The sequence below is a fragment of the Mastigoproctus giganteus genome, chromosome 13, assembly GCF_048544385.1.
Source record: "Mastigoproctus giganteus isolate SK-2022 chromosome 13, ASM4854438v1, whole genome shotgun sequence".
Classification (NCBI taxonomy): Eukaryota; Metazoa; Arthropoda; class Arachnida; order Uropygi; family Thelyphonidae; genus Mastigoproctus; species Mastigoproctus giganteus.
The window spans coordinates 21,916,686-21,939,211 of NC_143587.1; the positions used below are offsets into that span (position 1 = coordinate 21,916,686).

At 34.7% G+C, this 22,526-nt stretch overlaps 1 protein-coding gene across 6 annotated transcripts in view; it reads left to right on the forward strand.

Annotated features, from left to right (window-relative positions):
* The window catches only part of LOC150075848 (mitogen-activated protein kinase kinase kinase 13-A-like), a 276,690-nt gene that overhangs the window by 228,030 nt on the left and 26,134 nt on the right, over window positions 1-22,526 (forward strand). For all 6 annotated transcript variants that reach the window (XM_090387410.1, XM_090387412.1, XM_090387407.1 and 3 more), the window contains 4 exons: window positions 5,248-5,356; window positions 15,428-15,654; window positions 20,306-20,437; window positions 20,585-21,266. In XM_090387410.1, coding sequence (XP_090243536.1) covers window positions 5,248-5,356; window positions 15,428-15,654; window positions 20,306-20,437; window positions 20,585-21,266 — 1,150 coding nt within the window. The remainder of the gene's footprint in view (window positions 1-5,247; window positions 5,357-15,427; window positions 15,655-20,305; window positions 20,438-20,584; window positions 21,267-22,526) is intronic.

Genomic DNA, 22,526 nt, shown 5'->3' on the forward strand with positions numbered 1-22,526 from the left:
TAGAAACCAACCAACCTACAAATTCTGTTATAGATTTGCAGATGTGTATATCAGAGTCGGCGAAAGTGTGGAGTCAAGATGTGACAGAAACAATGATTAAGAATTGTTTTGCAAAAGCAGGTTTTGCTAAAATGCTAATTAACACAGATGAGTGGGATGAACTACTAGAAGACGTTGAGCAATCTTAGGAAGAGTTCTACGTGAGGTTTGATCAGTGGAGAAATTGTTCTTGACGAATCTTTAGGAGTTGATAATTATGTCATAGTAGCTGAATATCTGAGTGATGCCAGCATTTTGGAACGTATTTAATGAACTAGTGACAATATCAACAATGAGTAGGATCAAAATGAGAGCAATATTAAACCTTCCAAACAAATGTTGGCAGAATTTTAAACTTTGCATTTGAAGCCTTCAGTGGGAAGAAAATGTAACAGAAAATGTATCTGCGTTTGAAGTTTAAACAAATGCAAACATTTTTATGAATGGTGTACAGTAGAATCCAGTGTACAACAAAAAATAACCAAATATTTTACGACATAATTCTTAAAAGTGTACTAATAAATTGGGAGCCTCATGTAAGTAGTCATTTCTTAATGTGTCTATATTAATAAATTGTTTTAAAATGTTAGAAAATTTATTCATTCCCACTTCTTTCCCATATTTTACTCTATTTCTGAATTTACAGTTTTTTCCATTGTTGTAAAGGTCATATTTCTTTATAATGAATTTTTTCAAGGGAACTATCAATTTCGTTATATAGAGGTCCAACTGTATTGTTGTTAATTTGAAAGAAATGTTCCAGTGTGTTACAGCTAAAGGATTGATCTGTATTAAAAGTTTTCTATATTCATATTTCTAAAAGTTGTCTGGTATTTAGTACTGATTAGGTGACCTAGCCATGTAAATCCTTGGTGAGAGCATAATGAATTTGCCACTATCACTTAGTTGGAAAGTTCTGAGTTCAAATCATATCAGAAACTGCAGGAATTCTTAAAAGCTTTTCAACTGGGTTAGCCAAGTTCAGAAGGAGTTTCCTCCCCAAAGCTATTTTGTGTTTTTTAGCTTGCACAATATGCAAATATTCCCATGAACACACACTCGTACAAGCATAGCACATGATAAATCATATGTAAACTGTATGAAATGGTGTGCTATGAGCAAAGTATTCAACATGTCAAAACCTCTAAATGACAGCAATAAAGCTACATAAATCACACTATTTAACAAAATTTTTTTAATTTTGCATTTTTCTGTTTATGTGCATTTGTTGATCTTTCTTTATGAGTTTAGGTATGCTGATTCTAAATATGACTTTAGTTTTAGCATCAATGGTTTGTCTAGAAATGAAAGAAAAGTAAATATGCATTAATGCTATGTAATACTGTATCCGTTTGTTAACAATATTTAACTTTCGTACAGAATAGAATATTAATCTTTGCTAAAAAACACATTAAAAAGTAAAAACCCTCCTTGTGTTAATCAAAAAAAATTCTTTAAAAATGTAATGTTTGTACATCTGAATGCCTTTGTTTTTTATGATCATCCAAACCTAGAACTGATATTGTTATTGGTTTGGATTTGATCATCCCAGCTTTTCACTAACATCACCCAGATGTTAGTGAAACGCATGGGATGAAGAAAAGAAACCCAGGTGAGAGAGAGTGTGTGTGCAAGTAATGGTGCTCAACATATTCTGCATCATATTTTCCCATAATTTTCAATTATCTTCTCAACTAGTTCTTTGTAATTTTCACTTTTAATGTTACTAAGAAAGCCATTCACTACAAGGTGAAATGACTGGCATGTGTTTTGCTCAGCATCAGTCATTTTGTCTTCCAGTTCTTTTGAAGTCAATATCTGCTTTTTCTTGTGGACCAATAAATATGCAACCTTTCCTTTTTTTCAATAGGCAGTCTCGGAAACAGATTGTATATGCTTAAAGGTATCATGCTAAGGATCCAATTTTTTAACAAATTATTTGACCAGTCCCAGTTTGATATGGAATGCAAGTCAAAGCGATTGTTTACTACATTGTGTATGTCTGGCTGTAATAGCTGTGTAGCCAGGCACAATGTAGTAATACACAGTGATCTGCCAGAATTGAGTGTACAACAGAAATTGATGCAATATCCATGCATCAGTATCTGTTGTGCACCCAATTCTGGCAGATCCTTCTCTTCTCCTGTAGTGCTGATTTACTGCTCTCTACTGAGAAAGCAAGGGAACTAGTGAAACCACCTTGCAAATTCAGAAGGGATCCCAGCATCTTGAAGGTCCCATAGACATCTCATTTATACTGTTCCTACTTGATATTCTCTAACACATGTTTTACATTTCCTTAGTCTTCTTTAATATGGACAGAGTGTACAACAGAAATTGATGGGTGTATCTTCCCATTTTAAAGCAGTATAGCTTTCAAATTTTTACTTGAATTATCTATGAAAAGATGCCGCTCTTCTGGATTGTGACTAATGCCACTTTCTTTATAAAGACAGATCAGATCAAAGCAGTAGCACTGGGATTCTGCAACAACATAAAAATATGTATAAGTGACATGAATTTTTCTGTATGTGGTAATTTTGCAGCTGGGATTTATTACAGTCTTCTCATTTAAATGAGATGTTAAGAGCTCTGCACTGGATTTGGTTAGATCCAAGTCCCTCTGTGAGGCTTCCAATCAGGGAAGTGTGGTGCTTTTACTTGAACAGGCTTCTGAGGTGTAATTCCAATTATTCTGTTCATCAGATTCTTCATTCAAGTTTGAAGACATTGGGAATTGGCAGGTCTTCATTGTATGGCATAAAAGCAATAAAGGATGGTATGTTGAGATACACTACAGCGTTTTGATTCACAGACTTTTTTAAACATGATATATCCATAATATAAAAGTTTGTTTGTTATTTGGTTTTTAGGAGCATTAGCAACTAAGGCCATATTTCTCCGGGATACGCGGTGGTCATTCCCTGACCTTTTCGCATCCTCCGTATTTGGTGGTGACTGGCTCGAACCCCAGTCTAATCAAGACGCATGTGCTACGCACTGCTGCTCCTTCCTACCTGGCTACGGAGGCGCCTTAATATAAAAGTAGCAGCCATTGTGATGGTTTGTGGGCTCTCTCTCTGTGTTCAAGATATAGCAACAGGCATACATTTGCAACTACCATGAAACATCCCTCTATGGTAGACCTGCAACTACAAAAATAGAAATAATGTCCCCATAACGTGCCTTGATCACCCATAGGCATTCCAAAATAGGCTTCAAATGCACTGCAAAGCCTGGTGCTACCAATGTTATGTTATGCTTTGCCTGTTTTAGGCATATGTAATATCCATAAAAATTGTCGAACAAGTCTGTATATAACTTATGCTTTCTTTTGGCATTTTCTTCCATATCAATCAGCAAAAAAAAACAAAAAAAAACACGAATATTATATGCACTTATTTGTAAAATAATAAGAGGAGTATACCTCAGTATATAATACGTAAAACACTTCTGTATGATACTCTCCAGAAATTAACACGAAAAAATTGAAAAACTTGCATTAGAGTAACAAATAATTTTAAAAAATTTTAAAAAAATAATTAAAAATCAATTTAACACAATAAAACTCAATTAAAAATCAATTTAATGCAATTAACGAAAAAATTGCAAGTTCTGGAGAGTATCATACGGAAGTGTTCTGCGTACTATACTGAGGTATACTCCTCTTATTATTTTACAATTATTGATATCAACATAGAATGTATTGAGCATTTCAGCTCTGGTTCATACTATCTACACTTATATATCACAGTATTGGTACACACTTATATATAGATATGAATGTTGTAAAAGCTATAAACTTCAATTTCCATAAAAATATTGACACCTGTAGTATCAATATTTTTACTGACAAAACCAGTGACACCCTTGGATTCAGCATACAAAATACATATAAAAAAAACCAATTAAATATAAACAGACTTTTTTGTTACTTAATGAGGTATTAAACTCTTTTTTTTTTTTTTTGTTACCTGTGAGGTTAAAGCTTTTAATTTATAATACAAAGAAATGTTAAATTCATCATGACCATGGAAAATGATTCATCATCATTTTCCATGGTCATGGAAGATGACCATGCATAAACTGCATGGTCATCTTCCATATCCTATGTTATATTAACTCTCATTATTGGTTAATTTCTTTTGATGACCACAAATAATAATCATGCCCAAAACAAATGATGAAGCTCTGATAAGGGTTACTACTGTGAAATTCATGTGGAAAAAAATCATACTTGCTTAGCATTTATAACATAGCAAGTCAGAAAGAAACAATTACTGTAACTAGTGGAGCTATAAACCAAAGAAAAATGCTAAATGGAGATTTTGAGATCATATTGTATCAGCATAAGCTGAGAATCCGTGACACAACAAAATTCCCACCAAAACTAAATTAAAGCGCACAAATTATTGAAATCCAGTTTTAAAATTTTAAATCCAATTAGTAGCATTTTAAATCCAAAAATGTTAATTTGACAAAAAAAATTTGGTTATTTATGTACAGTTTTGACCAGAAGAAAAAATTCACACAAAATGCAGGAAACCATGAAGTCCCACTGTATTTCTTTATAGATTTGTTAAAGAACTCTATATAACCCTAGCCAAGTGTTCATCGAAAGTACAGAGTTACTTTTACTACTTCATTGTATTCATGTGTCACCACAAAATATGGTAACATTCTTGTACTCTAAGGTTTTCAAAATCCTCTGGCTTAGGTGGGTACAAAATGTAAACAGGAACTTTTAAATATGACAAAGACTTGATATACCCATATTCAGATAAGACTTCTTAATGAAAATGCTTATGTATGTATTATTTTTTTTTTACAATACATTCACAGTCCACCTTCTCCTCACAATCAGTACAAAAAATCACATGTAATGTGATTTAATAACTTAATTAGTCTTAACTATGGTACTGATAAGATTTTTACTTGACCTTTTTTTTAATGAGTATTGTGTGAAATATAAGATGAATAAATTAGATAAAAAGTGAAGGAAGGAACTTTCAGTCAAAAAATTATTAGAAATGTAAATTTGGTTACAAAACTATTATTAATGAAAAAATATTACTCATTTTATAGTAATATTATTCATTAATTAACCTAAGAAATTTCTATAAAATTGTTATTTTAATCATTTAAATTTTTTTTTCATTCTTAATTCTCAGTGTTTTTTACTGAAGCGGAAATTGATTTTTATTAAAGGAGTGCCAAACCAAGGAATAGACCATCTTTTCGACATATTTTGGTTCATTTAGATATAGCTGCTGTTGAGATTCTTAGTACCCCTAAAGAAGAATACTTTAAAACTCAGGTATGTAAGCAATATTTTTGGGATGGATTAAAAGATTTAAGATTTAAAAGAAAATCTTTTAAATCTTAAATTTAATTAAATTTAAACTAAATTTAAATCTAGATTTAAGATTTAAAAGAAAATCTTAATCTTAAAAGAAAATTTCAATCTTAATCTTAAAAGAAAATCTGAATATTCTTTGATTGTGGGCTTCTAAGATACAACTTCATTTTGTCATATCTTGAAAACCTACATAATCACTTCACAATAATGACTTCATTATGAATAACATAATGAAGTGATTATTAAAATTTGTAAGTTGTTTATATGAATTGGATTCTAAGATTATTTAAGCTCTCATTTGAAAGTTATTTAAATTTTAAATTTAACTTATTAATGAATGTGCACTTTTTGTAATGTTGCACGTGGGAAAGAGAGCTATACAATTCTCAGAATTGAATTATGTGTATTTATAAATATTTCTCTGTTTTTTGCTGTATTATGTTTATAATGGCAGTTGTTATTCTAATTTTTTTTTTTTTTTTTTTTGAATGGCTTTCTTAACTTAAGTAATTATGCAGGACAGCATTTTCACATGAAATTTTAGAAGCTTCTAATGTGAAAGTGAATGAATGAAGATCTTTATTGATTTTTTTTTCTTTTCTTAGTCAAACAACTGGAAGAAAGTTCTTACCATGATATTGTTTGTAAAATTATTTGTTTAAATAAAAATGAATAGTCTGAATGTAGCACTTTTTACAGATATTTTGAGTCTAATGGCAGTACAAACAAAACTCTTCATGCTTTATATAGCTACTGTACAATTTTCAGAGCCACTAATTTCCCACATGAAATTAAAATGATTTCAAAAGTAATAATGAGCAACAAAAAATTAACTTTTTTAACTGTAACAGTTGTCTATAAACGATTTTTTTTTGTCATCTGTTCTTAATGATTATCAGGTATTTATCGAGATTTTTATGCCAGTGTTTATACAATTATTTAAAAGTGGCTCATTCTTGACTGAAAATGTTACTCACTTGAACTAAATAGGTTCTCCAAGTTATTCTCCTAGATCAGTGGCATGCAAACTTATTTTGCTCGCAACCCCCTTTATTAAATATAACATTGACGTTGACATCAATGTAAACCCCGAGGAAGGATGACAAGATTTTTAGAGAAGAAAAGTGGCATTTTATGAATTATGTAGTAGAAAATTGTATTTGAGTACTGAGAAAGGAATAAAAAAATTGTTTCCTTTTTAATTTACACATTAAAATAATTGTTTAATATTTTAATTGAATACAGCAAAAACAACAAATCAAATTCTTATTCTTCAGTTAAGATTACAAAACAATAAAAAATGAACAATTACAAAACAAAACAATTAATGAGAAGGATGAGCTTGGATAACCGATGATATTTGGTCCATATTTGGATGCAATATTCAAAATTGCTTATCTCGTATCATCTTATGGATGAAGTCTGGAACGCTGTTTTGTTTTCATAGCTGTTAATTTTATGACATAAATATGTAGACCCGAAAGTAGCTAACTATCTTTGTATCAGCATTTTCGATAATTGTGGATACTCATCTCGAAGAGAAAGCCAAAATTTTTCACAAGTAGTCTTGAAACAAGCACGTAATGCTTCATCAGATGATAAGACCTTCCTTTTGCTTAATGGTAATTTCGGGACATGAAGAAATTTCAAAAGCAAAGGTGGTGAGGCTAAACATGGTGAAACCCATTTTTAGTCTCTAGAGCAAAGTTTCCGGCTTCCCCCTCCCCCCATACTTTTCCTTCAACCCATGCACGGTACTTAAGTACTATAGGTTTTGATACCTTTCGTTTTTGGGGTTTTCATAAAAAAAAAAAAAAAAAAAAAAAAAAAATTACGAATCCAATACAACTTTTTATCTGGAGATACAATAAGTCATTTGGAAAATTTCTTAATTAGCATTGTTAGGTGGGAGGCAATGATATCTCTAAATTGTAAAATGTCAATATTACTACTATTAACAAAATCAGAAAAACATGGGAAATTTTCAGTATTATTACACTCAAATTCAGTTTTCCAAAGGTTAAGTTTATTTTTGAAAGCTTCTGAGCATTAATATATTTGTTCCCTGTCCTTGAAGACTTAAATTTAAATCATTAAGTTTTTCAAATATATCAACAAGGCAGCTAATTTTTCCAAGTCATTTTTGATTTGTAAACAATTGAGCAAGGTTCCAATCTGTATCCAATAAAAACAATAAAACTTCATGTTTGAGGTCAAAAAGATGTTGCAACACTTTACCACTGGACAAACCACATTCGTATATAAAAGAAGCGTTTCATCCAATTTCATTACAAAGTATAGTGAAAAGTCTGCTATTTAAGCTTCTACTTTCAATAAAGTTGATTGAACTTATGCATCTTTCAAAATTTCGTGCAAATCAGTTTGCATTTTCTTTGCTACTAATGCTTCTCTGTGTATAATGCAATGATTAAAAACTGTATTTGGAGCAATTTCCTTTACTTTGCCTTTTAAACCATTATTTAATGTAGCCATCAGTACAAATTACAACACAGTTGTTCCATGTTAGATTATTTGTTTGAAAGAAAATATTTAAAACATCAAAAATCTTTTGACCCATTGTTCTTCCTTCATTAGCTTTGCAAAATATAAAATCCTCCAAAATATCCCCCTCATAGCAGTATCCGACATATACAATAAGTTGAGCAAGGTTTGAAATATCTGTGGATTCATCTAACTGTATTGCAAAAATTGGACTTTCTCTCAATCGATTTAATAAATTGAATTTTATGTTGTCCGATAACTGTAATTCACCGTGAGACTGTCTCTCTGGACAAAGGAATGGCTTTGAAATCATTGCTTTACTTTTCTCCATGCATAATTGAAATAATTTTTATTGCAGCAAGGAGAATGCACCAAATTATGAAGTAGAATAAAACTTACTATGTATATTTACTGCACATTCGCATCTCTTGCCTTTAGGCAATACAGTACAGGCAGTTTGAGAATTTGTGCTGTAGTAAGCATGAATTAAGAGCTAAAGGGATTACCGTAACAGATTAATTGAGTAGTACTTCTCAGTACTACTCAGCACTTGAGTAGTACTGAGAAGTATTAATACATACTGAAAAGTCTCACTAGTCAGCTGCATGTTGTGTGTCCATAGCCAGTGAGCAAATTAAGGCGTATTTCTGATGCAGTAGGGTTCATCCATATCTCAGACTTAGTTCGAGTAGAAGGGCTCTACACCTACAATATTGAAAAAGTAATTTTATCAACAGGTTTTTAGATTTTATGTACACAAAAAATAAATTTATTTTAAAATTTCCATGACCTCTTTAATTTATCCCACGATCCGTCTTGGGGGGGGGGCATGCCCTACAGTTTGCGCACCACTGTCCTAGATGATAAAATATGTTACTCATCATATTGATGCATCATTAAGAAGAGAAAATAAAACATTCAAAGAAAATTTGATTAAAACTATATTTTCAAACACAAGACAAGTACACATTCAGAAGCATTTTATATGCTTCTGAATCATGTCATAAATCATGAATCTTAAATCATATGTAATAATTAATTGTAATTTCCATTCTCCCATTCTTCACTCAAACAAAAAATTAAGTAATTTTAGCAGGATCGATATGATTGTTTTCTCATCTCTTTTAACTTTCAGATGAAATTAAGCAGGCTAGCAAACAAATTTGGGCAAGCTCCATTTCAAAAATAGCAGTTTTCCTCTTTCCAGCAATAATATTCATCATAAGTGATCTCAGAAGACTTATATGCCTTTGATATGAAAATTAGCATTAGCATTAGTAGAGGCATATGATGCAAGAAAGCAAGCTTATTCAGCATCAGCCAAAAAAAAAAAAAAAAAAACACACACACCACTCCCATTTCACCCCTCCGTTCATTCGAAATACCTGTCCAGTTGAGCTTTAAATTTGTTTAGGCTATCAACTTCAACAACAAGTGATGGAAGTCGGTTCCACCAACCAACCACCTGCTGGCCAAAGGCAAATTTCCGCACATCTATCCGACATCCGTCCTTCCTCAATTTGAATTTATGCCCTCTGAGCTGATTATTCTGAGCAAGATGAAGAATCCCATTGGCATTGAGCATGCTCAAACCATTCAAAGCCTTATACACCTCTATCAGATCACCTCTCCGGTGCCTAGTCTCCAGACTCTGTAATTTGCAAAACTTAAGCCTTTCTTCGTAAGAGCAACCCTTTGTTCCATTCACTAATCTTGTTGCCCTTCTCTGTACCCGTTCCAGCAGCTCCACATCCTTCCTGAAATGAGGCCTCCAGACCTGTATACAGTACTCAAGATGTGGCCTAACCATTGCCTTATACAAGGGAATAATCACCTCCTTATCCCTGCTAGAAAAATTCCTCTTTATCATTGACAAGACACCATGAGCTACTCTTGCAGCTCGTCTGCACTGCTCAGAGAACTTCATATCTGCCTGCACAATTATCCCCAGGTCCTTTTCATTCTCCACCACTGTCAGTGTAGTACCGCAGAGTTGATACGTTGCTCTGGGGTTACTGTTTCCCATATGTAGTACTTTACATTTGTCAATGTTAAACTTCATTTGCCACCTCTCAGCCCATCTGTTCAACCTTTCCAGATCCTGTTGCAGCAGCATAGCGTCAGTAGTGTCCTTAACAACCCTGCCAACCTTTGTATCATCTGCAAACTTGGACATTAAACTTGATATCCCATCATCAATATCATTCATAAACACCGAAAACAACAACGGATCCAACACTGAACCCTGAGGAACTCCACTAATAACATTAGTCCACGTTGAGCAGTGTCCATTGATTACCACTCTCTGTCTTCTGCCACTCAACCATCCCCTTATCCATAGCAGCAATTTGCCTCCAATGCCACACTGCTCCAATTTGTGCAGCAGTCTTCCATGTGCAACAGTATCAAAAGCCTTTCTAAGATCCAAATATATAATATCAAAGTTATTCCCTGCATCCAGTTCTTTTGTGACTACATCATAGTATCCAATCAAATTGGTTTGTTTGTTAGTTTGTTTGTTATTTGGTTTTTAGGAGCATTAGCAACTAAGGCCATATTGCTCCGGGATATGCGGTGGTCATTCCCTGACCTTTCCGCATTCTCCGTATTTGGTGGTGACGGGCTCGAACCCCGGTCTAATCAAGAAGCGTGTGCTATGCACTGCTGCTCCTTCCCACCTGGCTACGGAGGCGCCAATCAAATTGGTCAGGCAAGACCTGCCCTTAACAAAACCATGCTGCGTCTGAGCTATAACTGAATTCTTGTCTAGATGATCCTGCAGTGCTTCTTTAACCAGTGCCTCCATTAATTTACCTGGAACAGAAGTTAAACTAACAGGTCTATAATTACTTGTGTCAGCCTTTGATCCTCCTTTGTGAATTGGGGTTACATTTGCACATCTCCAGTCTATGGGTACCTCCCCTGAGTCCAAAGAAGCTCTCATAATTATGGCTAGGGGCTTGCTTACTTCCTTTGCTGCCTCCTTTAATATAACTGGATAGATCCCATCCACCCCAGGTGCCTTTTTTATGTTTATCCTCAACAATCTCTCCTCCACTTTCCTCTCAGTTATTACAAAATCATCCAGCTCACTGCCAATGTTTACTTTACCTACATCATTCTCCTTCCTGAATAACTCCTCATGCGTGAATGTAGATGCAAAATACTCGTTTAAATTGTTAGCCACCTGAGCAGAATCCTCAACTGTTGAACCATCAATATCCAATGGACCAATCTGATTCATCCCTTTCCTTCTTGAGTTTAAATATGTAAAGAACTCTTTTCTGTTTTTCTTTGCATCCTTTGCCAAGGATTTTTCGTAGTCTGCCTTTGCCTGCCTAATCTCCTTTGTGACTTGGTTACAGACCAACTTATATCTATCATAGGCTTCCATGTCACCCATTAATTTGTATGTATCCCATGCATTTTTCTTCTCTGCCACATGTCTCATTAGTTCATCTGACAACCATTTAGGCCTAAACCTTGAACAATATTTCTTAGTTGGTATGTAAAGCCTGGTAGCCTCCAAGATTAGTTCCTTGAATGCCTCCTATTTTAAGTTTGCTGTTGGTAACATAATCAGTTGGTAACAAAATAATTGTAGGACCATGAAAAATCAATAGTCTTACCTCACATTCAAATCAGACTCATTTGATTATCCTCTTTTTTGACTTAATGTTTGTGCTATTATAAATATTATTATTACTTTGTATGAATTAAATTTTTTTCTTTGGCAAACGTCCTTTGTCAACTTTCATTTCTTACTACTTGATGCACACAGAATTAAAATATATCATCAGCACATAATACACACACACACACACACACACACACACACACACACACACACACACACACACACAGTAAACTCCCATTATAACCCTCCTGCTTATAGCACTATCCTGCCTTTAGCACCAATTTCTTTTGGTACCATGATCAATTCTGTGAAGGGGTACTCCTGTGAAATTGCTGTAAAGGGAGTTTACTATACACATACACCCCATACAAACACAGTTTACAACTAAACTGTAATTGTAATAGCCATATATAAATGAAAACTATATGTCATCTCTTCATCTTCTTTCCTCCCCCCTTTCCCCTTCAAAATAGTAGAACTATTTTGATTATCATGTGACTTCCTTTGGGTAGAACTTCATAATGTTTGTTGTTTTTATAACTTTTGAAATGTAGATTATTTATGCACGTTTGCCACCACTTTAGCATTAGCATTAGTTGAGACATGATGCAAGAAAGTGAGCTTATACAGCATCAGCCAAAAAAAAAAAAAAAAAAAAACTCTCCCATTTCACCAGAAAGTCTGTTCCAGCAATCAACTACTTGCTGGCTAAAGGCAAATTTCCACACATCTATTCTACAACTGTCTTTCCTCAATTTGAATCTATGCTACCTCAGGCTCTTAATCTAAGCAAGTGGAAGGTAAAACCCATCAGCATTAAACCTGCTCAAACCATTCAAGTCCTAATACACCTCAATACATCCCTTTGTTCCCCACACCAACTTGTTGCCCTCCTCTGTACTCATTCTAGCAGAACTGTATGCAGTAAAGGTGTGGCCTGACCATTGCATTATACAAGGGGATAAACACCTCCTTATCCTGCTAGCAAAATTCCTATATATATCATTGACAAGACTCCATGACCTGCTCTGGCAGCCCATCTGTACTGCTCAGAGAACTTCATATCTGACTACACAATTATCCCCAGGTCTTTTTCATTCTCCACTTCCCTAAGTGTAGTACCATACAGTTGGTATGTTTTTCTTGGATTACAGTTACCCATATGCAGTATTTTGCATTTGTCAATATTAATCTTCAGTTGCCACTTCTCAGCCCATCTGTCTAACTTTTCTAGATCCTGTTGCAGTAGCATACTCTCTTTACTGTCATTAATAACCCTGCCAACTTTGTATCATCTGCAAACTTGGACATTAAGCCTGATATACCTTCATCAATACCATTGATAAATAACCAAAACAACAAGGCCTAGCACTGAACCCTGCAGACTCCACTAATAACTTTAGACCACATAGAGCAGTGTCCATTTATTACCACTCTCTGCCATCTTCCACTCAACCATCCCTTTATCCATTGTAGCAACTTACTCTTAATGCCATACCACTCCCAATTTGTTCAGCAGTCTTCCATGTGCAACAGTATCAGAAGCTTTCCTGAAATCCAAGTATATGATATCAAAATAATTTTTTGCATCCAGTTCCTTTGTGACTACATCATAGTATCCAATCAAATTTGTCAGACAAGACATCCCCTTGACAAACCCTTGCTGTGTCTGAACTATTACTGCAGTCTTGTCTAGATTATCCTACAACACTTCTTTAACCAGTGACTCCATTATTTTCCCCATAACAGAAGTTAAACTAACAGGTCTATTAATTATTTGTGTCACCCTTTGAATCCCCTTTGTGAATTGAGGATACATTTACACATCTCCAGTCCACGGGAACCTCCCCTGAATCTAAGGATGCTCTCATAATTATGGCTAAGGGTTTTCTTACTTCCTCGCTGCCTCCTTCAATATAATCCACCCCAGGTGCCTTTTTTATATTTAAGTTCAACAATTTCTCCTCCACTTTGCTCTCCATTATTACAAAATCATTTAGCACCCTGTTAGAGTTTAGGTAACTTCTGTCCTTCCTTCCTTACAGAATTCGACATGCATGAATATAGATGCAAAATACTCATTCAGTTTGTCAGCTATCTGAACAGAATCATCCAGAGTTGAACTATCAGTATCGAGTGAACCAATCTGATTCATCCCCTTCTACATAAGTAAAGAAGTCTTTGCTGTTTTTCTGTATCCTTTGCCAAAGATTTTTCATAATCTGCTTTCGCTTGCCTAATCTCCTTTGTGACTTGATTACAGACTAGCTTATATCTGTCATAGGCTTCTGTGTCACCTGATAATTTATATGCATCCCATGCATTTTTCTTCTCTGCCATGAGCCTCATTAGTTCATCTGACATCCATTTAGGCCTAAATCTGAAACAGTATTTCTTATTTGGTATGAAAAGCCTGGTAACTTTCAAGATTAATTCCTTGAAGTCATCCCATTTAGAATTCGCTGTTTTTAACATCATCAGTTGATCCCACTGTATAGAATTAAAAACTGTCTGAGAACACTGTAGTCACCTTTATGAAAGCAAAAACCGTTCCCATTACCCTGATGGTTGTTACATCTTTTAAGTAAATACCACATCAGTACACTGTGATCACCGTCACCTAGTCGTTCCTTTATCTACAAATTCTTATGCATGAATAATCACTGCTGATAATCAGATCAAGATTATCTACAATTGTCTTTAGTCAATTTGAATCTATTAATCCCTCTGGTTGCAACTCAAACATGTTGCTGTAGAAAACAGTCCTCCAATAAATCCACAAAAGTCTTGCTAGCTTGTGAGTGACCAATCTGCAAGTTCTAGTCAATATCTGGAAAGTTAAAATCCCCCCCCCCCATTACGCGACATTCTGATTTACTCTTCCACTCTATTTCTCTGCAGTTGTTCTTTGTACTTATCAGTCATTACGCCTATAACATATTCCTACTCTCATTTTCCCATTCCCAGTGTTTATGTCACATGAAACTGACTCAACATTGTACTGTCCTCTAATGTCAAATGGGTGCACTTCCTTAGATTTTATGTGTTTCTTGGCTAACAGCATAGCCCCTCCTTCCTTCCTACCCTGTCTATCCTTTCTGGACACATTGTACTCCCTAGATTTCGATTCTGCACTGTTTATATCTGTGTGACAACATGTCTCTGATATCCCAACAATATATTCCTTTGATGTCTTGACCAGCACTTCAAATTCATCAAATTTATTTACTTTACTTCTAGCATTGGTATACATGCAAGTATACATGCACCTGTTCTTTCTCTTAGTTACCCTAACACAGCCCAAGCCCATGTATTTACTTGTTCCATGCTGACTCCCAGCAGTCCTTGAAATCCCTAGCAACTTTCTGCCTAGGCTGCTGCTCCAATAAAAATCACTTTCACCTGTGCCTGTGGCTACTGTTGATTTTTTAGACTGTGAATCTCCCGAAACTAGCAGTTTTCCGACCCGCCTAACACTGCCTCAATAGCATCAGCAAATATTCTTGCACCCTTTCTATTTAAGTGTATCCCTGTAGAAGCAGTCTTTCCTGTTAGCAAGCATAGACCACTCCGAAAAAAAAATTCTACTCCATGAGCCTTGAACAGTCTCTCCAGGGCCAAATTGATTTGACAAGGCTCTCATCATATTCTCCCTCCTATCGTGTCTGGGCAGAATTGCAGACACGTTCAAATTTAACCCTAACTGGCAACTTTTTTTCAAATTTGACTTGTACTTGTACTTATCTAATATTATTTTAGATATTCAAAGCACAAAAAAATTTTTTTTTTCTTAGCTGGTGAAAGTATTATATAATGTTTTTTTTACATAAATATTTCAAACTAAGTTCTTTTGTGCAAATTGTTTTGTTAATGTGCTTGCTGTAATGTAGGCTACATGGAAAGAAGAAATACAGCAGTATATGCAGAATATCCGGCGTGAAGGTCATCACGTTCCACGTATGGAAGAAGATTTAATTAGGAGAAGACGAGATGAGTTGCAGCATGCGAAAGATATTCGAGAGCATTATGAGCGAAAGCTGGAAAGGGCAAATAATTTGTATATGGAATTGGCTGCTTGTGTTTTGCAGCTAGAACATCGAGAAAGAGAATTGATAAAGTAAGTTAAGTAACAGCTGCATATGTGTTTTGCTTCAGTTAAATGCTAAGCATTTACACAGTAGTGTTATCAATTTATATTGTGTGTGTTTGTGCCTGTTCCAGTCTTTAAATGTTTGAAACTTTTTTAAGTGTTTGATGAAAAAGAAAATGCCTTTCTGCATCACTCAGAATTTTATTCAGAAGTATGCTAATTCTTTCTCATCAAATACTGTTTTCATTTTGTTTTTATCCTTCTCTAATGTATTATTTCCCTTTCAAGACTAATGCCATTTCTTTCACGGGTGGCACAAACTGAAGGATAGATACTTAAATTAAGAAGAGATAATTGTAGTTTGGCTAAAATTATTTTTTAGCCAAAGGGTTATTAATTATTGAAACAAATTAGCACTTAGAGAATTTATGTAAATTAAGGGAAAGTTGGACAGATACCTGGATGAAACCAAGTGACTTTTGATTTTTTTATTTATTTAATGATTTTTTATTAAAGTTTAGGACTGATAATGGAGATGTTTCCTTGCATCATTTCCTTTATTTTCCAGCTGCGGCTTCAGATAAACTCATAAGTAGTGCTTCATAACTGTATTGTTTCTTCCATCACTGCAGTAGAATAAAAAAATCTGTATTTTCATTTGTTTTATCCCTTTTTGTGCTGTTGTGCGCAAAAATTTTATCTATTGATTTTTTTAATACTATTGTGAACATTGTCCTTATGATCTGTAAGGCTATTTTTATGAGGACGCATGAAAGTAATGCCTCCTAATTTTTTGCTTTCAAATGTGGTGCCATATATCATTTCGCATGTCACTGAGTGGTGATCTGTCTCGTGAGTGCAGCACACGAATAGTTCAAAATGGTGAATGTTACAGATATACATATCGAGCAAAGAGTGGATTGAATTTTTTGCCAAGGAAGAAGCGACGCCTGTTGAAATCCATATGCATTTTAAAAATATCCTGAAAAAGGCCTCTGAGGTTGGGAAAATTCATATTTTAGTATTAAATCACGAATATATGGACGTGCTGGACGAATATATGGACGTTATATATATGGACGTGCTGCAGGAAGTTTTGTTACTGCTGAGGAAGGGAGCGCAAGCTTCCGAAAGCTCCAGAGATTCTTATCGTTTTTATCGCTTTTAATCCGGTTTATTTTAGTGTATTTTATCTCAAGGATTTTATCACAGTTTTAATGTTTTTACATGTATATTTAATATAATAGCAGTTTTTGTAAATATTTATTTTATTTTAATATGTAAATAAATATTTTAGTTACAGTAAATACTTATTCTTATGGTTGGTGTGAGCTGATTTAATACTAAAATATGCATTTTAAAAATGTTTATGGCAACAATACTGTAGATGTTGGGTAAGACACTTTAAGAGTGGGGAAAGTGACTTAAATTTTTATGGTGACAATACTGTAGATGTGGGTACAGTTAGATGTCCAGGTTATGTTTCAGCCACTGCTGCTCCATATTTTTGCTATTAATCATCAGCTTGATCAATCATTGTGTTTCTCAAATTTACAGAGTTCTGTGTAGGATGCTGTGCCCTTTGGACTTTCTTTGTAGTAACTTCGTTGGCACAGTACATCTCTGTCTGCCACTTGTTTGGGGAGTTCAGTTGCCATTGATGAATGGAAAAATTTCTAAAGACTTCTTTAGTCTGAGGGCTGTAGTTAGTTGATATAAAGTGGAGGGAGGGAGTTTTCCTCTTGAACATTGCTGTTAAATTATGCAAGATTCAGCTGCCACTTCTGTCTTATCAAGAGATTTTGGAGGCAGATCCCCAGATGTGAGAACAGTTTTCCATGGTGAAATGGATTTAAAACTTGTAAGAGCTGGTAGCCATTTAGAAAATAAAGTAATTCTGAGAGAAAAAGAAATAAAACCTAGTTGTTTTTTTTATTCAGAAGAAACAATAATTGTGATATACATATGCAAAGAATGGTTAGAAGTCAGGGTTATCCCCAGTAAAGCTATGAGACCTTTTCTAGAAATCTAACTATTGTTGAAGCTGAGTATGGCAGCAGATGACTCTTTTTTGCAAGAAATAAGACAGGACTGGGACAAAAAAAAAAAAAACTATTCAAAGTGTACCCTTGTAAGAAATATCAGCATAAACAGTGCACTTCATGTCCCCTGATATTTTATAATCATTTCATTAAAGTTCCATGCATTTTCTTCTGTGCTGCTAAACTGTGTCAATTCATCTGACATATATTTATGTGTAAACCTTGAATAATATTTCTCAGTTGATTGGAAAATATTTTGAGCAATTTGTAGAGTTGGGAAAATTTTAGGGGCAACAAATGAATTTGACAGAATGGGTTAAAGGGATTTATCAACCAGCGGAGATTCAAGATTAGCAAGTCTCCTGTCAAGGAATATCGGAGCTATTATATGCATAAATACCACCTTGAAAATGGAAGGAATCAAAGCACAGATAATTAGGACAAATGAAATGAGTGGTTGTTGAGATTCTGCCATAAAACGTAAGTGGGACTTGGTAGATTGCAGATGGAAATGGTCATCATTGAAATTAGAACCAAGACCATATATATTTGTGAAATTAATATGCTTGTTGCATTTGTTTGACTATTCATGATGCATTTATGTATTGAGGTAAAAGTTGGAGTTGCAGGTTGCATCTGTGGAATTGATGAAATTTTTAGATGTGGTTATGCAGTAAGATATACCAGTGATTTCAAGCTACACCCCACCTCACCCATACACACTTCTGGATTTCTCCTAAAGCATTACCAATAGAATCACCCTGGTAGACCCTCTAGTGGTGGTCCTAGAAAAACTGTTTTAAAAGTGTACCCTCAAAATGTAAGAAATATCAGATCTCACCATGATGCCTCTCATAACCCGAAAAGACCACTCATGAAACCCTGAAAAGACTACTGCATGTTGGAGGAGATGAGGAGATATTGGAGCTTTGCTCTTGAGATCAAACATTGTTTTCTCCACTTATGCCTCCATTAAGAAAAGTTACAGTATTGTCCAGGTGATGATGGTTGGCCACTTCCTGTTGCCCTTTAACCCCTTATTACATTGGTTCATATCTGGGAAGTCACTTGTACAGTAGTTTTAGATCTTGCATATGGGTGGGATATATTCAGTGTTACTAAAATTTCCACTGAAGTTAAGGTGCATGCAGAGGATTTGATTGTCACTGAACAGTTGGACTGCACTGAAATTCAGTGATCTTGACTCACAGGTAGAATGTGAATGTCAGCCTCAACAGCTTTCTTTAAATGTTAAGGCCTTCTTTATGTCATCTGAACTTACACTCCAACCCTGTTAAAGTGAATTCCATCTTTATTGATGGTATACTCCCCACATTGGCTTGACATCAGTTCATTCATTTACATTGGAATTTAATATTCTCTCGGGATCATATTCAAGTGTTCTTAAAACAGTTTATTTTTCTTTGTCAGTACTATTCAAATATTCATTGAGAACAAAAGTTAATATTCATTTTCAAATTTTAATTTCTTTTATCACATGGAATTGTTTTTTTAGTTCCTCTCTGTGACAAGTTTCTAATGTAAAATAAGGAATTTTTTATAAGAAATAACATGAACTAAAATTAACCTCCCAGATCCTGCATTTTGTTCATAATAATAATAAATATCATTTTATTAGTCACCAGCTCAACATTTAAATATATACAAAAGCAAAGCGAGAGAGAGAGACTTGCCCTGAACAGCACATGACCAAAGGACTATTGAGGGTGCCTCTGTAGCCAGATGGGCAGGACCGGCAGTGCGTAGCACACACTTCTTGATTAGACCGGGGTTCGAGCCCGTGATCACCAAATGTGGAGGATGCGGAAAGGTCAGGGAATGACCACCGCATATCCCGGAGCAATATGGCCTTAGTTGCTAATGCTCCTAAAAACCAAATAACAACAAGCTTACATTGAGATAAAAATATATATATATATATACAAATGGAAATTAAACATTATAATGGGCATACATTCAATTGTTTACATACAAATCATAGTGAACTAGGCAAAAGTATAAATAGCACACATGGAATAGACTTTAAAACACATTTATAATGTAGGCAAGTAGCAGTCCTTCACGCCCAATATGCATTTAGTAGATATTTACTAGAGGTAATCCCAGAAAATTTAGAGTTGTTTCTCTATTCTGTATAAACAACATAATAATATCATCAATATCATTATTATTATTTTTATTATATTTTGAACTTTTAGGGCTGTAGCACCTGTAATGTTTTTAATTTTATGTTATTATTAAATAATTATGTTTCGTTTGGGTTCCAAACTCTTTAGAAACAATATTTATTGTAATTTATAAAAGAAATTTTATTTTTTGCTAACGGTTTCTATCTTAATTATGTTTTTATTGAAGTATTGACTTTATTTTTTTATTAAATAATTTAAATTGGTTTTTGTTAGAGAATTAAGTTAAAATGAAACTCATATATATGCACACACACCTATTTCATTTTAATTTAACATATTCTGAAATATGGTATAATATGCATTAAATCCATTCTTATTTTTCTTTTCCTTTGTTTTGCAGTTTAAAGCTTTTATAACTATATCTAGCAGAGGATGAGAATCTCTCTATAGCGTCCTTTAATTAACCCTTTATATATTTTTTTTCAGACGAGAACAAAGCCTGCAGCTAAATCTTTCTAATTATAAAGCACCAAAGAAACGTATCGTTAGACCTCTTTTGAAAGCACATGAACGGTTCAACAAGAAACGGTGTTATAAATCTCAGTCTGAGCAAACAAGGTAAAGGAAAGAATTTCACAATATGCTCAATTTTTATATTATTTGTATATATAATAAAACTTTTTGGATGTATGTGCATACTTTATTTTAGATATAAATTGTATTTTGTAAGTGGAAACAGATATAGTTATTATTTTTCATTTACAGTCCTGAAAGCCCAAAGAAAATAGGCCACTTGTCAATGGACCAATCAGGTAGCCATGGCTCAGCTAAAGCTAGAATCAGAAGGGCAAGGCACCGTCGTACTGGAAGCCATGGTGGATCAGGCAACTATAATCATTTAACTGCTTCTAATGCAAATTCCCCTTCTCCTAGAAGAAGCCCAATGAAAGAACATAGGAACTTTGTGGACAGTGAAACACAGACAGAAGGTGTGGACATGCTTAGTGAAACAGACTTAATTAGTCCTTGTGTGATAAGCCCAAATCCATTCTTGCGCCCAGCTCATGAATTGCCTGAAACTAGAGATGCATTTGACCATGAGAATTCTAATATGAAAAGTGAAAGTATATGTGAGAAGAAATTAGACTGTGTGGCAGTTCCTGCAACACTGCCTTCTAAAGTTCCAAAATCTCCTGAAGATTCAGATCCTAACATGAATAAAAAACAAAAAGTAGTAATAGCACATAATGAAGAATTAGAAAGGACTTCTTTGCATTCCATTAGCAATCTTTCTGAACAACAATCAGAACTATTATGTGGCAAAACAAGAAAACGAGGAATGACTGACAGTGATGAATCTCCTACAAGAATTACTCCCCTTCCAATAAGTTCAAGCAGAAGAAGAAGCAGTACTATTAATGGTAGCAACACGAATGCAAGCTCTCAGGTAAGCAGTATCAAAAAGTATATGTAATTACAGTAAAATTTTTGTATAGCGAAATTCAAGGAAAACAGGCAAAATGTAAGGACCTTTTTCATGTAGGAATTCTATATGCAACAATTTTTTTATTAACTAGGTGAAGCCTGTTTTACAGCAACAGAATGATACGTTATAAGTACTCATGTTAAAACAGTAATATTATGATATGTTTTATGTAGTTTAATCAGTCTTTTGCCTGCACCATTTTCTTATTTTTCTTACCATGAATAGTATCATTCTCTTAATAATCTGGTAGGTGTACCTTGAAGTATGAAATTATGAAATCGTTTTATCCAATTTATGCAATGATTTATTGCACTTTGTATCAGACAAGGACATTTTTATCAGATTTATATCTGACATATATACATTTTTATCAGATGTTTTTATATCAGGCATATATACAGGGTGATTCACTACCAGTATGACAAACTTGCAGGAGGTGTAGGGGGCACAAAGACGAATCGGAATCACATAGCATTGCAGGGTCCGAAATGCCTTCATCATGCGGTAGAGGACATTGAACGGGAGGTCACGTGAACAGCGATCCCGCTGGAAGTCAGCATTTGCGAACCGGTTCCCGAGGCAGTAGGATGGACGAGTATTCAAACACTGAACTGGCCGACATGCACCTCGCGTATGGAGCTGCGGACTGTAACGGGCGCGCTGCTCTGCGCTTGTACCAGGAACGTTTCCTGCACAGGCATGCTCCTCATCATACGATTTTCGCACGTGTGCACAGAAGGTTACATGAGACTGGTTGTTTCATGAGAGGTACCATGAATCGAGAGCGAACAATGAGGATGCCAGACAATGAGGAGAATGTCCTACGTCTTGCAGAAGGCAATCCGATTAAGAGTACTCAAGCGATAAGCCAACGATTGGGTATTTCCCAGTCCACTGTATGGAGGATACTGTCAACAAACCAAATGAGTTCATACCGTCTGCAACGCGTCCAATCATTGGGGCCTGCAGATTATCCACTCCGGAGGACTTTTGCTATTTGATTTCTTCAACAGAAATGGTTCGCACAGGATCGCTGTTCAAACGACCTCCCATTCAACATCCTCTACCGCGTGATGAAGGCATTTTGGACCCTGCAGTGATATGTGATTCCGATTCGTCTTTGTGTCCCCTACACCTCCTGCAAGCTTGTCGCACTGGTAGTGAATCACCCTGTATATACATACAGCAATACCCCGCACAGCACTGATAATTGGACCGAAA